This window comes from Solea solea, chromosome 1 (assembly GCF_958295425.1).
Source record: "Solea solea chromosome 1, fSolSol10.1, whole genome shotgun sequence".
NCBI classification, from domain to species: Eukaryota; Metazoa; Chordata; class Actinopteri; order Pleuronectiformes; family Soleidae; genus Solea; species Solea solea.
Window position 1 is genome coordinate 20,702,529 of NC_081134.1, and position 16,746 is coordinate 20,719,274.

General features: G+C 40.0%; 1 protein-coding gene and 3 non-coding genes across 6 annotated transcripts; 2 read left to right on the forward strand and 2 right to left on the reverse strand.

The window, feature by feature from the left end:
- Positions 1–25: 25 nt before the first annotated feature.
- Positions 26–99, reverse strand: trnan-guu (transfer RNA asparagine (anticodon GUU)). The gene has a single exon. It is a non-coding gene; the product is annotated as a tRNA-Asn (tRNA).
- A 939-nt stretch (positions 100–1,038) lies between these two features.
- Positions 1,039–1,111, forward strand: trnak-cuu (transfer RNA lysine (anticodon CUU)). The gene has a single exon. It is a non-coding gene; the product is annotated as a tRNA-Lys (tRNA).
- Positions 1,112–2,898: 1,787 nt separating this feature from the next.
- Positions 2,899–2,970, reverse strand: trnag-ucc (transfer RNA glycine (anticodon UCC)). The gene has a single exon. It is a non-coding gene; the product is annotated as a tRNA-Gly (tRNA).
- Positions 2,971–6,438: 3,468 nt separating this feature from the next.
- Positions 6,439–14,932, forward strand: rab36 (RAB36, member RAS oncogene family). 3 transcript variants are annotated; one of them, XM_058630257.1, is made up of 12 exons: positions 6,439–6,592; positions 7,336–7,491; positions 9,344–9,427; positions 9,859–9,950; positions 10,385–10,459; positions 10,820–10,921; positions 12,788–12,852; positions 12,943–12,994; positions 13,082–13,163; positions 13,240–13,330; positions 13,409–13,522; positions 13,607–14,932. In XM_058630257.1, the coding sequence occupies exons 2-12, from the start codon at positions 7,360–7,362 to the stop codon at positions 13,663–13,665; spliced, it is 948 nt and encodes a 315-aa protein (XP_058486240.1). In that variant the 5' UTR covers positions 6,439–6,592; positions 7,336–7,359; the 3' UTR covers positions 13,666–14,932. The 3 variants fall into 3 exon arrangements, with proteins under 3 accessions (XP_058486240.1, XP_058486232.1, XP_058486249.1); XM_058630249.1 differs by having other exon boundaries at positions 6,441–6,599; XM_058630266.1 differs by lacking the exon at positions 10,820–10,921 and having other exon boundaries at positions 6,441–6,599.
- Positions 14,933–16,746: the final 1,814 nt, after the last annotated feature.

Genomic DNA, 16,746 nt, shown 5'->3' on the forward strand with positions numbered 1-16,746 from the left:
ACCAAAATGAAAAAAAAAACAATCCCGTCCCTGGGTGGGCTCGAACCACCAACCTTTCGGTTAACAGCCGAACGCGCTAACCGATTGCGCCACAGAGACAGCTGCTCGCCCGCCACTGGCCTAGGATTTTGTTCATCAGCTAGTACGCAGTAATCTGTATTATTTTATTGATTTAAACACTAGTTACAAAGTATTACCCGAATGAACATGCCAGCAAGGGTTGGGTTCCAATTTCAGTATGTAGTTTTCCAAATAATGGGATTGGCAACGTGTTCCTCATTAAGTGAACAAAGCTAAAAAAGGGTACTTCATAATGTAATCAGTTATCAGTATCAGTGTAGGAGTGTACTCATATTAAGATCAATGTTGTGTTCCTATTAAAAAAAATCAATGTAACATTTCTAGTGAAATGATCAATGGTATTGTAGTGTTCCTTATTAACTTACAATAGCAGGCATGTATTTCAGGAGACTGTGAAACCAATAGCCTGAAACTGGGTCAGAGGGTTGAACGGTGTGCTTTAATGCTGAACAAAGCAATAAGACTCCAAAGCTCTGGGAATACATACAAAAATACATACGTTTGGCTGTGCCAGATGTCAAACTGATGTTTGATATTTGGAAATTGTTCCCTCATGATTGTCATCACCTCCACGTCCAATGCCTGTGTCTCAGTCATGCCCTTTCTGAAAGGCAGTGGTTCTATGGTTATAGACCTGGAGGTCTTTGTAGCCGTATGAGTCAAATTTGATTAAAAAAAACAAAGAAACTTATGAAATCACAAATTGAAAAATAGCAGTTATAGTTTTTAATTTAAATCTAATCTGCTGCTATTCACATTTGTTTTCCCTGCACTTGTTCTGTGTCATAAAGACGTAGCGGCACTATTTTGCACTGAAACCTGGCATGTCACATCGACCATTACCTGTCTAGATGTGCTGTGATGTTATCACATACTGAAAATGGCCATTGAGTGAAAACATTTACTACTTGAACCTGAATGACATTAATACAGGATGTATTTAACATCACAAACGCAGCCCGGCTAGCTCAGTCGGTAGAGCATGAGACTCTTAATCTCAGGGTCGTGGGTTCGAGCCCCACGTTGGGCGCATACCTTTTTTCTACAGTGCCAGTGTTCTTTTATAACAACTGGTGCTATGTCCCTAACAGAGCAACAGGTGGACGTCATAAAAATGTGAACGTGTTAGTCCTACTTTACTTTTTAATACTTTGTGTAATGTACCGGTATCAGTGTTGTGTTCCTACTTAAGTGGTCCATATTGAAAGCATGGACCACAGGAATCAGGGCAATAGTGCCCCCCCACCAGACACCACAGACCTTACTGCTAAGAGGCCAGTCACAGAGAGACGCCGTCCTCAGCGGAGAAAAATAATAATTCCTAGAATTACAATAGGTCGTCGCACACTGTGCGAGTGCTCGGTCCCTAACTATTCCCACACCACTGCTAATGAACAGGGACAATCAAGTGTTACTGCTTCTGTCAACATTTTACTTTCATTTACTTTAAGCATGTGTTTGTAGGGCATGTCCAATATTCATTTTTTTTTTTACTCTGTTCCTAATAAAGTGGGCCATACTGTTGTGCTCTTCCAGGTGGTATCAGTATCAGTGTGGTATTCCTAATAAAGTGATCAATACCCAAACATTCGCCCCATGTCAACTGAGATTGGCACAGAAGATGGGTGAAAGGATAATATAATGTATAATGATGGATTCTTAATAAATAATATGGGATTAGCAACAGTGAAGTGCAAGCCAAAAAGCTGTACCACAGGGATCAGGACAATGGCCCCTCCCCAACAGACACCACAGGCCTCACTGCTAAGAGGCCTAGTCACAGGATAGGGAGGTGGCAAGTCACAGAGGGAGGCCGTCCTCAGTTACTACCCTCCATATCTCTTTAATTTTTAGAGTTTTGAAAGTTCAGAGAGGACGACACCATGGGCTGCACCCAGACCTGTCTGTTCCTCCATAGACCACCTAAATCGCAAAGGCAGAACCCTCCGAAACCTGCGACTGGAGGATTGGGCAGGGGGCTTCTGACCATAAATCCCCAAAACAACTAGTCCCACATCACACCGCTGCTAATCAACAGGGACAATCAAGTTTTTAGAGCTTCTGTTGACATTTTCATGTATCATTTACTTTAAGCATGTGTTTTAAAGGGATGTGCAATATTCATCTTTTTTACTCTGTTCCTAATAAAGTGGTCCATATTGTTGTGCTCTTCCTACTGATATCAGTGGAGTCTTTTTCATAGTGATTAGTGTCATTGTGGTGTACCTAATAATGTGATCAACATGGTTTTTCCAATTGGGTGATCGATGTGTTTTTTCCAGATTAGATGATCAATGTGGTGTTCCTAATAAAGTGATCAATACATTTATAGTCTTCATTACCACATTCATAAACAACAATTGTAACCATCAGCTGCTTTGATGCCAAAAAAAAAAGTCAGGCAAACCTTTCACAAAGCCAGGTGCTTATGGAGCTATGTATTTCCTGGGCTACTGCTCCACCCAGTGGTTGAACATAAAACCTGCATGTACATGCATATGATATGGCATGACATGCATGTACACAAGATAGATGTGAAAGCAGTATGTTGTCATAACAGTGCAATAAAAATATTGTTGTCACTAAAATCAATGAACATTAATGATAAAAAATCAACAACTTCAACTTAATATTGAATTAGATAATTGTGATAGTTTTTTTTGGGCCAGAATGGTGCAGCCCTTACAACTGTTTACTGCTTAACACCCAAAAACAAGAAGTGCTGTGCCTGTACAAAAAAAAAGAATTGACTCTGATTAAGTTAGTGGTATTTGTATAAGTAGAGTTTCTCAAGACAAAACTTAAAAAAATAAAACATGCGTTGGCCGGGAATCGAACCCGGGTCAACTGCTTGGAAGGCAGCTATGCTAACCACTATACCACCAACGCCAGACATCTATACAAAGCTGCATGTCTGTTTATAACGAGGCCACCAAAGGGGGCTAAATGATCAGTTGTAGTGTATCCATTTTTAAGGGCACAAGCCCAGGAGTGGAAATTGTGATTATTTGTGGGTGTGTGCATATTCAGTTGAACGGGTGGGAGGGGCTAACATGGCTCCTTGAGTGAGGCAAAGGTAGAAATAATTATACAAGTCAGGTGTTATAGTGATAATTCTTTACATGTGAAATACTAACAATATTGCAGCAGTAAGAGTGATGAAATATAACATAATATAAAATTGGAGACTGGTGTTCCTAATAAAGTGGTCCATATTGTTGTGTTCTTCCTAGTGGTATCAGTATCAGTGTGGTGTTCCTAATAAAGTGATTAATATGGTATTCTTCATAAAATTACCCATATTTCAATGTCAATGAGGTGTTCCTAATAAAGTGATCCATATTGCTGTGCTTTTCCAGGTGGTATCAGTGTGGTGTTATTAATACAGTGATTAATACCCCAACTTTCGCCCCATGTCAACTGAGATTGGTACAGAATACGGATGGATGTATAGTATAATATATAATGATAGACTCTTAATAAATAATGTTGGATTAGCAACAGTGAAGTGCAAGACCAAAAGCTATACCACAGGGATCAGGACGATGGAGCCCCCCACCAGACACCACAGGCCTCACTGCTAAGAGGCCTAAGTCACAGGATAGGGAGAATTTAAAAGTTAAGAGAGAACGACACCATGGGCTGCACCCAGACCCTGGGGAGAATGCTAGCCCACAGCAGCTTGTCTGTTCCTCCATGAACCACCTGAGTGAGCAGGAGGGACGCAAGTCTTATATACTCACTCCACTCCCACCCAAATCACACAGGCAGAACCCTCCTACACCTATGACTGGATGATTAGGCAGGGGGCTGCTGCCCATAAATCCCAAGGCAAGGCAAGTTTATTTGTATAGCGCCATTCTTACACAAGGCAATTCATAGTGCTTTACAGGACAACTAGTCCCACACCACACCACTGCTAATCAACAGGGACAATCAAGTGTTTCTGCTTCTGTCAACATTTTCTTGTATCATTTACTTTAAGCATGTGTTATAAGGGGGATGTGCAATATTCATCTTTTTTACTCTGTTCCTAATACAGTGGGTCATATTGTTGTGTTCTTCCAGGTGGTATCAGTGTGGTGTTCCTAATGAACAGATGGATAACATTGCTGTGCTTGTCCTAATGATCAGAATCAGTGTTGTGTTCCTAATAAAGTGATTATTATGGTATTCTTCATATTGTTTTTTACTCTGTAATTTATATTCTGTAGATTTTTGTTTTTCCAGGCTGATTGTTGTTCTGCAAGTGTTGTACAACTTTTGACCATTAAAGTGTATTTGAATGTTGTGATTAAAATATACATACATACACATATATATACATACATACACACACACACGCACATATATATATATATATATATATACACACATATATACATATACATATATATATATATATATATATATATATATATTTAATTGAATTTCAACCTACAAAAGACTGCTGAAGACGTTTCAAATACAGAGAGAAAAACTGAACACAATGGTATTACTCACCAGTCAGAGCCTGGGCTTCAGCTGTGCTCTCAGAGACCAAACACTCCTCCTGGCTCTACAAGACAGAGACACACAAAACCTTTAAAACAAAATTAATCCATACATCCTATAGCATTCAGACTCATGGTTGAAATCACATATTTCAGAACAGCACATGCTATAAATTGTGCATATCATGTTTTAACATTACAATTCTGTCTATACATACAGTACATATATACACATATATATACACGCACACATATACATATATACATACATACATATATACATACATACATACATATATACACACTTATATATAAATACACATACATACATACATACACATACATACATACATATATATATATATATATACACACACACACACAGTATATATAAAACAGCTCTTAAGTGTTCAAACTTTGTGGTGTCTTAATTACAGTTCTGCACACCATGCAGATTATAATAAATGTATTGTTTTAATCTGTTTTTGGTGGATGGAAGGGCGAAGGAGTATTGTCTACTATTTTTTAAATCTAAAAGATTGCTAACACAAACCTAACCTCAAAATTGTAAATATTTGAAAAAACTACTTTTTCAGGTCCGGCATTATTGCTATCTGGTGCCACACAAGTTATATTTAATTTTATTGCTGGAAGGGTTTTGGGTTTTTTATTAATTCATATTTGTTTTCTTGTACACAGACCAGGTAAAATAGTAAAAGTAAAATTGTCTTAATTGTATGACATCTAAATCATACTCTGTTACTGGAATGTTCCTAGAGCAACTTACCGTACACTGGCAACACTCCTGTCACAGCAGAGTTAGCACCTTTAGCTGCAAATGGCGGCGCAGAACCAGCTACACCGCTACGCACTTTCCTCAAATCTCACAATGTCCGGGAGATCTAACGGAACAGAAACGCGACTCCCTCGACTTAGCTGTGAATTATTTCGTTTGACGCAATAACGCGTCCACTCTTATCGCACAGCCTCCCCCACACACATAAGTGAAGCCTCTTCTTCTCATTGACCTTGTATGTAATGGGCCCCTGTGAGCGGCAGGCATTTTGACATGTCGCAGAAGCAACAGACAGCGCCGTTTTACGTAAATTAGCACTCTTTACACAAGAACCATAAAAACAGATATTAGGAAAATGTCAGTTTTCCAAGCTACCCAATATTAGCAACACAATTTCGCCAAATGTGGCGCACAACAAATGAAACATGTCATAAAAAGGGTAGCGTTAAAATCTGGGTCTCGTTCAAATTAGCTGATGACGTGATGTTTGATTAGCTTCAGCACAGACCAGAAAATAAGGTTAAAAAAAATAAAATATATATTTTGCCAAAACCGCCTATTTCAATGCTCTAACAAACAAATATGCGTGACACATTAGCCATGTTTCGAAAAAAACTCACCCTTAAACTTGTAAACTGTGCGTGGCCACAATCCAGACCGTTGAGCAGAGCTAGCACTGTTAGCTGCTAATGGCGTCGCAGAGGCAACAGAACCGAGCGAGCAATTTTCCTCAAACTTCAACTTTGTCCATGAAATCAACGAAGAGGCAGAAACGTTACTTCTTCACCGACGTTTCTTCTTCACTGTTGTTCACTGCTGTAGACGAGCCACTTTGAACGCGGTTCATCCTCGTCTTAATCACTACACGTCCTCCCTAACCACCTCCACTTAACACCTCTCCTTCACTTGTCTCCTCCACTTACACGTGACTAGAGGTGCATTCAGGTACCGCGTGTGTTGCTAAGTCTCATCATATGGCATCATATTTCAATAGATATTTATCGCTTCCCATCGTTGAGATTTATATTATGGGATACTATTCAAAAGTGGTACACTCAGCAGAAAGGGTTAAAAGATAAAAGGACATCAGAGGATAAAAGGAATACACGTTAAATTCACAATTGCAGGAATATACATGGAGCGTAACAAATGCTTAGCATAAAAACAAAAAGCATTGGTCTAATCCTGGGAACAGTAAGAAGAGCAGCACCTTAGGTTCGGGGTAAGACGTGAGTAGTAATTAACCAATTATGTTTGAGTTAAAATGTGAAAGAAAATGTTGAACAGTTGAACTTACTTAAAATATCTAATACTGAGAAATAATAACAATTCAAAAGGTCCCCCAATCCCAAAGACTTTCCTCATCTTAAATGTTTTATATCATAGTAAGAATATTAAACTAATAACAATTTAATTGATTTTAACCTTTTATCACCAATTATATTGTTATTTTTTTGTTTGTGTCTTGCTTGGCTTTTGTTAATCTGCTCTGTGAAAGCACTTTGTAAACTCTTTAAAATTTATTTTTCACAAATTATTATTCACAGTTAAAAATAAGATAAGATAGTCCTTTATTCGTCCCGCAGTGAGGGAAATTTACCTTGTTACAGCAGCAAGACAGTAAAGATAAAGATAATAAATAATAAACATGCATTACCAAAAAGAAAATATATACAATACAAAAAGATATTAATAAATAGAGAATAAGTGTATCGCACAAATGCAAACATGTAGCAAGATATATATATATATATATACATAAATAAATATATATATATATACATAAATAAATATATATATGTATATTTGAAATTCACTGCAGAAGTAAAAGAGCACATAAGTAAATCAGGGAATAATAAGTGATAGAAATACAAATAAAATACAAAACACTGTGTTATTTTCTCCACAAAGAATTACATAGATTACAACAGCAGGTAAATGTTGATTGTGTGTGACCCTGTGCAGTGGGACATCAAATTGTCACGTGACATGGGCGCTGCAGGGACGGTTGTCATGGATACGGGCCGCTCGTCAGACAACGTTCGGGCTTCGCGAGACTCAGCCAGAGCGCCTCAGAGTCGGAGAGACGCAGCCAGAGCCGCGGAAGCGTTTTCACCTGCGGTGAGTACGAGGGTCAGTCACGTGACACACACAACATGACGCACACAGAACACTCTGCAGAGGAAAGAGTCTGCACCTCTGACCATTTTTTTAGAGCCGCTGTATTGAGCTTGTGCTATCTGCTGCATTCCAGTGTGACAGTAAACAGACGCGTGGTAGGACTTCCGTTCGGGTTTTTCACAGTAAAATCTTTGCCTGATTCATCTTGCTTAAAATAAGGGTTTATGCAGGTTTCTGTGCACATGATTGAACAAATATGATAAATAACAATAAGTGAAATTAAGAACGTAATTAAAATGTGATTATATAGCTTCAGAGATATGATTCGCCTTTAGTTGGCTTTTATATTGAAGGTTGAGTGACGTAAATGTCGCCCTTTAATATGATAACTTCATTATGCTGCAGCTGAGAAAGCTTGAATGTGCTACTGCTAGTTGTATATTACTATAATAATTACAGTGATATCAGGTAATATAGCACTTTTATTAACCCAGGGCCAGCCCAAGCCTTTATGGGACCCTAAGTAGAATTTAATCTGGGGGCCCCTCCCACCACGTCGGAGTAGCCTGTCCTTGATACAAATAAAACACGATATAAATTGCATTAGTTATAGTCTTCAAAGTGAAGCATGAAGTGTGGTGATACTGAACTTGAACACTTAAACAAGTTTAATTCAAGTTAAAACTTATAACAGATGCACACTAAAATAAAAAACGCTAGATTTATGCCCTTTATTGCACTTTTCCACTACACAGTTCCAGCACAACAGCACACAAAAGTTTTTAGGTATTGAAAGTATTGTGGAGGCACTATAGTAATGGACATCAACACCATACCCGAGTCATGCCATGCCGAGCCAAGTGGTCGGCATGGCATGTGGTCGTGGAAAAGAGCCGTTCAGGGAATTTGACCTCTGCATTTAACCCATCCCTTTTACAAACTAGTAGTGAACACACAAGTCGGGCACAAGACTTATCTGCGCCTACGGAGCAATGGGATAAAGTTAAGTTCCCTGACCAGGAATCGAAGTAAGAGTGCCAAATCCTAACCACTTGACCATCAGGGACTTACTTTGTGATGTTAGTAAACATTTTGCTGAGGTATTGAGGGGGTACTATAGTAGTGGAAAACGGTGCCATACCCAAGCAGTCAAGTCATGTCGTGCTGTAACTGTGTCGTGGAAAAGGTGATAGTGAATTTGATCTTTGCATTTAACTTGTCCCTATTATACATCAGTAGTAGTGAACACACGGAGCAGTGGGGGATTGAGTTAAAGTTAAGTTCCCTGACCGGGAATCAAACCCCGACCATGGCAGTTAGAGCCCCGAATCCTAACCACTAGACCACCAGGGACCTATGTGTAATCTATTTCATAATGTCATTAAACATTTTGCTGAGGTATTGAGGAGGTTCTATCGTGATGGAAAGCAATACCATACACGAGCAGTCAAGTCATGCAGCACCAAATCCTAACCACTAGACCAGCAGGGACGTCTGTGTAACCTCTTTCATAATGTCAGTAAACATTTTGCTGAGGTATTGAGGAGGTACTATTGTAATGGAAAGCGATACCACATCGAGAGAGTGGAGCCAGGCCGAGCCAAGTCTTGCTGGAACTGTATAGTGGAGTTCGGTTACGCCTTGGGTCGGCTCTGTCAGTGTGTGAGGTATATGTGAGGAGGATGATGAGAGGGCAAATTAACTTATTGGGAATAAATCTGCTGACTCGCTGACTTTGCTTGGCCTTTTTACACCACAGTATTTACACCACAGTTGACATGCACACAGAGGACATGCACACAGTCAGCCAAGCAGGCGCTGTAGCTAACTGTTGTCTCACATTTCCCCTCAGGTTGTCGTGCAGGATAACATGAACGGGACCATGCCGTTCCCACCACCCATCAGCAGAGATAGGGCCATCGGGGACTTCCCTAAGGTATCGTCTGTACTCCAGTTTGATGCCAGAAAAAACAGCCATCTCTCACTGTGACATCACTGTCATCAGACTAGTGCTACTAGTACTAGAGAGCCCCAGTCTGGAGGTGGTTAAATGTATTGGAAAAATGTGACTTCTAACTACACAACAGTAACTTCCCAGATTGTATTGTTAAATCAGATCACAGCATTCTGGGTCATTACTGTGTTCACAGTCCAAGCCTCTGTCCACCTTCCTCTTTCCAAATAAGAGAAGGCCTGAGAAACTTCTCTGTAATTTTAACCATCTGTCCCATCTTCCACCCCTTTATCCTCCATATGAGGGTTGCGTTGTGCCAAGGGCGATAAGTGGGGTACAAACCTACATTGAATTCAGAGTGTCTGTTTTTTAAAACATGTTAATGAGATACTTTATTGTTTATATTTTCTTAGTCCTACACTCCTGAGGCTTCTCTGCAGCTGAAGACAGACTGGGACGCTCAGGCTAAAGCAGCATGTAAAGACAGAGCGACCAGACATCTACCGTGAGTCTCTCGGGTGCTGTGACTGAATCTTTAGATCCTTTAGACCCCATGGTTCTCAAACTCCAGTACGTGACCACCAGTGCTACACGAGCTTCCTCTGGTGGTACTTGGAGGAAAATCAGAAATACTGTTCTACTGTATATACCAGGGTATGTGATCAGAGTAAAGCTGAGTAATTTTGACCACCACATGTGTCAAACTTGAGGGAAGGGATAATAAGTTGGGTCTCTCCTGTTCCTCTATTGACACACTTACCAAGTTACTGATTGCGTTCACTGAAATTTGATCTCTGATTTCTTACTTTAATATACCATCTTGTTTTGTTTCTGAATTTTATGATTTGTCTGGCCCTCAACTTGGACAAAGTTTTTAATTTCGGTCTCCTGTGTGATTGAGTTTGACACTCGAAAACAAATACTGTTGGCTTCTTACAGGTGGGACCGGCAGAAAATGTCAAAGGTGGTGCTTGTTGGAGACCTCAGTGTGGGAAAGACCTGCATCATTAACAGGTACTAAATAAGTATTTTTTAACTAAATAACACATTCCTGTGTCGTAATAACACAGCAGCAGACTTTAGAAAAGTGATTTATACAACTATTAATAACAATAATAATAATAATAAAATTAAATAAAATCAGAAAAAACAAGTATTTACAGTCTTTTCCAACTTAAATTGTTTAAGTTGGTTTATGGATAAAGACTGATGGAAATACCACTGCAGAAGACCAGAAGATAATAATTTGGCTACCACAGTCAAGATTAAACTACCACAGTCTACCATCCTGAGGCATAAGGAATCATAAAATGATAATGTATAATATTGCATATACAATAAATGGAATAAGTTACTTGTTTTTGCTATTTTCAGGTTTTGTAAAGACGTATTTGAAAGAGACTACAAAGCCACCATAGGAGTGGACTTTGAGATTGAGAGGTTTGAAATATCCGGAGTGCCTTTCTCCCTGCAGATGTGAGTAGTAAATGCATGCGTTCCATTTAATTCGGAGCGTTGAAGTTGGCACTGGGAGCGATGTCAGGCCTGAGTCCACTGTGTTCCAGAGATAATTCAGAAAAAAAGATGGACACAATGGCTAGCCATTGTTAGCGATACCAGTCGATAACATACACGCAGCATAGCAATGTGGCCACAGATGAAAGTTAAATAGCACCTTGTGTACGACTGATTTACTGCGAAACAAATGAGGCAAAAAATGACTAAATGGAAACACAATAATGCTGTTTCCATCATGGTACGGTTTGGTACAGTACAGTACAGTACAGTTTGGAATTGTAAAGTCCTGGCTGCTGGTCAGGCTTGCATTTCAACTAAAAACAGTACCTTTACTTGGTAGGTAGGGTGTGGGCTGTGCCCGACGGCCATTTAGCATGACAACGAACAACAACATCGACTAGACTGCGGGCGTTTGCCTCGACTTCCATAGGATATTTACACAGATTGCATGAGAGTGCCGTTCGCCCAATCAGCTGACTGTCGTGGGTGGAGCTAGACCATACCGTACGATTTTACTCTGGTACCCCAAGGGAAGCAGTGTTGTTTTCGTCAATGATGACGATGACGAAATTATTTTGTTGACTCCCCTTTTTTTCATGACGATAACGAGACGGTGACGAGATGAACATCTCATGTTTGACGACAAAAACATGACAAGACGTGTGTGAGTTTTTGTTGACGAGATGAGAATGGACGTTAAAGTCAGTGTGTTTGGGTTTGTCAGACGTTCAAAGTGCATGACATTTCTGCTCATTGTGCGCGTAATCTGTCAATCAAAACCTAAAAATTACTTGGTCCGTGTTTCAAGGCGATTTACGCTCCTCGCCCTGATGATACGACGCGGTTGGGGCGCACTGAGGACAGTCTGCTCCGATCGACAGTTGCGCCGGGGGCAGGCAGGCGGGAGAAGCCGCAGTGAGTGCACATGTCCGAGGCCCCGGGAAGCGGCAAGGTCCGGGCAGGGGTTCGCTGTAAACCACCTTCCGAGCCGATCTAGAGTCGGTCGCGATGCAACACCGGCGGAGGAAATTTCATGTCAAACTTATGTGTGACACTGTTGTATGATGAAGTCGGCATCAATTCATGAAAAAACATGTTGAAAAGTGGAAATATGGAGATTAAAGCCCAACAGTAATCTCCAATACTTATTGAGACCTAAATGGATTTATTAAAAGACTATACTTCTTTTTTTTTTAAGCTAAAACTGACTAAAACTTTTTTGAGTTTCGTCGACTAAAATTGGACTAAAACTATCACATATAGAAATGACTAAATTGTGACTAAAACTGTCACATATAGAAATGACTAAAATGTGAGACTAATAGGCATTTTAGTCCAAAAGACTAAAACTAAGACTAAATCTAGAATGGCTGCCAAAAACAACACTGAAGGGAAGGGTGCCAAAGAAGGGAACGTTTGGGTCAGGCTTGCGTTTCAACTAAGAACAGTACTTTGCTGTGCCATATAGCGTGACATCGTACTAGTGCCACGACAGCGGACGATACCCCAAGGGAAGGGTGCAGAAGAATGCAACGGTTGGGGTTGGTTCTTTTGGTACTATTCCTAATATACATTCCTAAAAATACATTCTGTACTGTACCAAACCTAACAGTTCCACTCGTTGGAAACGCAGCTTGAGTAGCAGTGTTGGTACAATGGTAGCTATCTTGGAATCCTATGTCAAGGTTGGTGAGGTTGCTCCAAGTTGGAAATCCAAGTTCCGAGTTCCGACTGTAAATACAAAGTACCATGAGTAATCCTGTGTGTGGAGTATGTAGCTTGCGTTTAGCTTGTTCACATCCCTGTCTTTGCTTTTTGACTCAGATGGGATACTGCGGGGCAGGAAAAGTTCAAGTGTATTGCGTCTGCGTACTACAGAGGTGCTCAGGGTAAGAACGTTATATGTGTGATGTTAGTATTTTTACATTTCAGCTCAAAATTAATGGGTGACTCTGAACCTTATTGATCATCCTTTTCAGTCATTATCACAGTCTTTGACATGGCAGACATCAAGTCTCTGGATAGTACGTGGTAGGTGTGATTCCAACAGGAAAAAAAGTAAAGTGATTATTTATCCAATGATTTTAGATTACTAGGTCTTCTGATTTGTTTTCTCAGCAAGTGGTTAGAGGAGGCCTTGAGAGAAAACGAGCCAAACTCATGCTTCATCTTTTTGGTCGGTAATAAGAGTGACCTGCTGGTGAGTATATTACAGCTTATTTTTAAATTGAAAACACTTGTTTTTCCTCTAATACCCAATGGTCTTGTTCTTAAAGCCCTCAGAGGAAAGGCAGCGGACAGAAAAGGATGCCATTAGGTTGGCGACAGAACTACACGCAGAGTTTTGGGCAGTGTCAGCTAAAACAGGTTCTCACTTGTCAGTTGTTCCTTCATGGTACATAAAGAAAAATTGTAAAGCCATTGTAAAAATTGTCTTATTTTCAGGGGAGAATGTGCAGGGGTTTTTCTTCAGAGTGGCAGCTTTGGCTTTCGAGAAGTGCATTCTGAAGGACATGGAGAATGCGGTCCCTGCTAGCATCGGAAGAGGAGATGCTATCAGTAAGTGATGACTCAGCTAGTAGAGATGACGTGATGTAATAATATGAGTATTGTACCAATAGAAAAATTGTTTGGTTGTGACAGAGTCAGATCTTGCCAGGTTGGACGAGGCCACATCCCAAGAGAAGAAAAGCTGCTGCTGATGAACAGAGGAACTGAGAAGCGTTCCAGAACAGAAACTGTTCTGAGTTCCAGCTGCACAACATTTAAGTCCTCAGTAACGTGCCTTCGGATACATTGTGTTTCTTATATGAAGGGGCTATATGTCAGACATGTATTGTATTATGTCGAAAAATTACCATGATATGTCGTTAGGGATTAAGGAAACATATTTATTGAAATACTGGCTTCACTCATAAAGATGTAGTCAGTTTGTTCACAATTTTATTTTGTTTTGGTCTGTTGCTCCACCCACCGCCACCCACCCAACACAGGTCATAGCTCGGTCCCCCATGGTTCAGTGCTTGGTTCTGGTGATGGGGGGTCAGGAGGTTGGAATCAACAAATGTAATGTTTTTATCGTCCGTCATTGTCGCTTGTCTCAGAAATGTTAATGATATTAATAAAATAAATGTCAGAATGTGGATATCCACTAAGCCCTGGATATGTATCCGAACCCTAATCAAAGTCCTTTCCATGGCCTCGACCTTAACCTTTCTCTAATAGAATGTACTGTATATCCACTGTTGGCTCAACCATTTAATGTACATATTTTACATATATCCCCTTTAAACCAAGCAGCCATGTATGATGTTTTTGGAAGTCGCTGGCCAGACAATGAGAAAAATGAATCAAATGTAATTACTGATATTTGGTAAAAAAAAGTTTAATTTTAGCTTGTGGTACAAAAATAACACATTTGACCAACAATGTCCCAATTGCACAATTTTTCTTCACTGCTGTAATAGTGTTTGTTTGTTTGATACAGTATTGTAGTGGAATGTTGACTTGTCCATGATCCACTGAGTTCAGTGGCTGCAGTCACGTACGCAGCAGCTGAACCAAATATTTGTTCCACTTTTTATATTTAAACCATCATAAAAGTGTCAGCAAGCCTGCTACTAACTATCATTCTAACATTAACATGTAAAATCTTTAAATAGAGAAAACAGGGCAACAGGTGATCTGTTGAAAGCAGCTGTGCATTGAAGACAACAGTATTTTGTTATTTAATAAAGTAGTTTTTTTTTCAGCTGACAGAACTGTTTTATTTGGATAATATTTGAGATGATTATGTATGGATATGCATATGTACGACATGGTGCGGACATGAGTTAAATATAAAGTAGTATAAATTTGATGTAGGCAGTTTGTGAAAACCCCTAAATTCTATGATCACACATGTGTAAAGAAGTCTGTAAGTGCACTAATGTTTTCAGAAAGTCAAACAATAAAGTGTCTCTCTTCAAAATGGAAAATGTTGGCCATTTATTTTTCTTTCCAAAATTTCTAAATGACGTCATCTTCAAATATTTTACTGCCCTTCAGTTAGTTTCACGCACCCCACCATTAATATCAAGTTACTGTATAATCACTTACTTCCACATCTTTTTGAAGTAATGGATCAATTTTTTTTAATTGTGAACTATACATTGTTTCATGTTATCTAGGAGAGGAGGCAGTAGAGTTTCTGGTTAGACGATTCAACAGGATCTTGATGTGAGGGGATGCCTGAGGAATGGAGAAGAGGTGTGATAGTGCCCATTTTTAAGAATAGGGGAGATGTTCAGGATTGCAGTAACTATAGAGGAATAAAGTTGATGAGCCATACAATGAAGTTATGGGAAAGAGTAGTGGAAACTAGACTGAGAGCAGAGGTCAGCATTTGTGAGCAACAGTATGGTTTCATGCCTTGAAAGAGTACTACAGATGCAGTATTTGCTTTAAGAATGCTGGTAGAGAAATACAGAGAAGGTCAGAGGGAGCTGCATTGTGCCTTTGTAGATCTGGAAAAAGCCTATGACAGGGTGCCGAGAGAGGAACTATGGTACTGTATGAGGAAGTCTGCAGTGGCAGAGAAGTATGTTAGACTGGTGCAGGACATGTATGCAAACTGTGAGACAGCGGTGAGGTGTGCTGTAGGTGTGACAGAGAAGTTCAAGGTGGAGGTGGGACTACATCAGGGTTCGGCTCTGAGTCCCTTCTTGTTTGCGGTGGTGATGGACAGATTGACAGATAATCTCCATGGACTATGATGTTTGCAGATGACATTGTGATCTGTGGTGAGAGCAGAGACTAGGTGGAGGAAAAGCTCGAGAGGTGGAGATATGCTCTAGAAAGGAGAGGAATGTTAGTTGATGAAGGATGAAGGTTAGTCACAGCAAGACAGAATATATGTGTGTGAATGAGAGGAACCCAAGTGGAACCATGAGGCTACAGGGAGTGGAGATAAAGAAGGTGGAGGATTTTAAGTATTTAGGGTCAACAGTCCAGAGCAGTGGAGATTGTGGAAAAGAGGTGAAGAAACGTGTTCAAGCTGGTTGGAATGGGTGGAGAAAAGTGTCAGGGGTAGTAATGTGTGATAAAAGAGTATCAGCCAGAATGAAAGGAAAGATATACAAGACAGTGGTGAGACCAGCGATGCTGTATGGTCTAGAGACAGTGGCACTGAGGAATAGACAGGAAGCAGAGCTGGAGGTAGCAGAGATGAAGATGTTGAGGTTCTCTTTGGGAGTGACGAAGATGGATGGGATCAGGAATGAGTCAATCAGAGGAACAGCACATGTTAGATGTTTTGGAGATAAGGTCAGAGAGGCAAGAATGAGATGGTTTGGTCATGTACAGAGGAGGGATAGTGAGTATATTGGTAGAAGGATGCTGGGGTTGGAACTGCCAGGCAGGAGGTCTAGAGGAAGACCAAAGAGAAGGTTTATGGATGTAGTGAAAGAGGACATGAAGTTAGTTGGTGTGAGAGAGATGGATACAGAGAACAGGGTGAGATGGAGGAGGTTGATTCGCTGCGGCGACCCCTGAAGGGAGCAGCCGAAAGGAAAAGAAGAAGACATTGTTTTATGTTACTGTTATTGTGAAATTCTGTGAAATATTGCACAAATATTAGGGCTGCAAGTTAACTAACGATTATTTTCATAATTAATCGAGTAATCCTTTAGTCCATAAAATGTCAGAACATGTTGATCAGGGTTTCGATGTCCTCAAATGTCTTGTTTTGTCAAAAATGATCCAGTTTTAATGATTTCTTTATTTGGTCAAAGAAACAGAAAAAT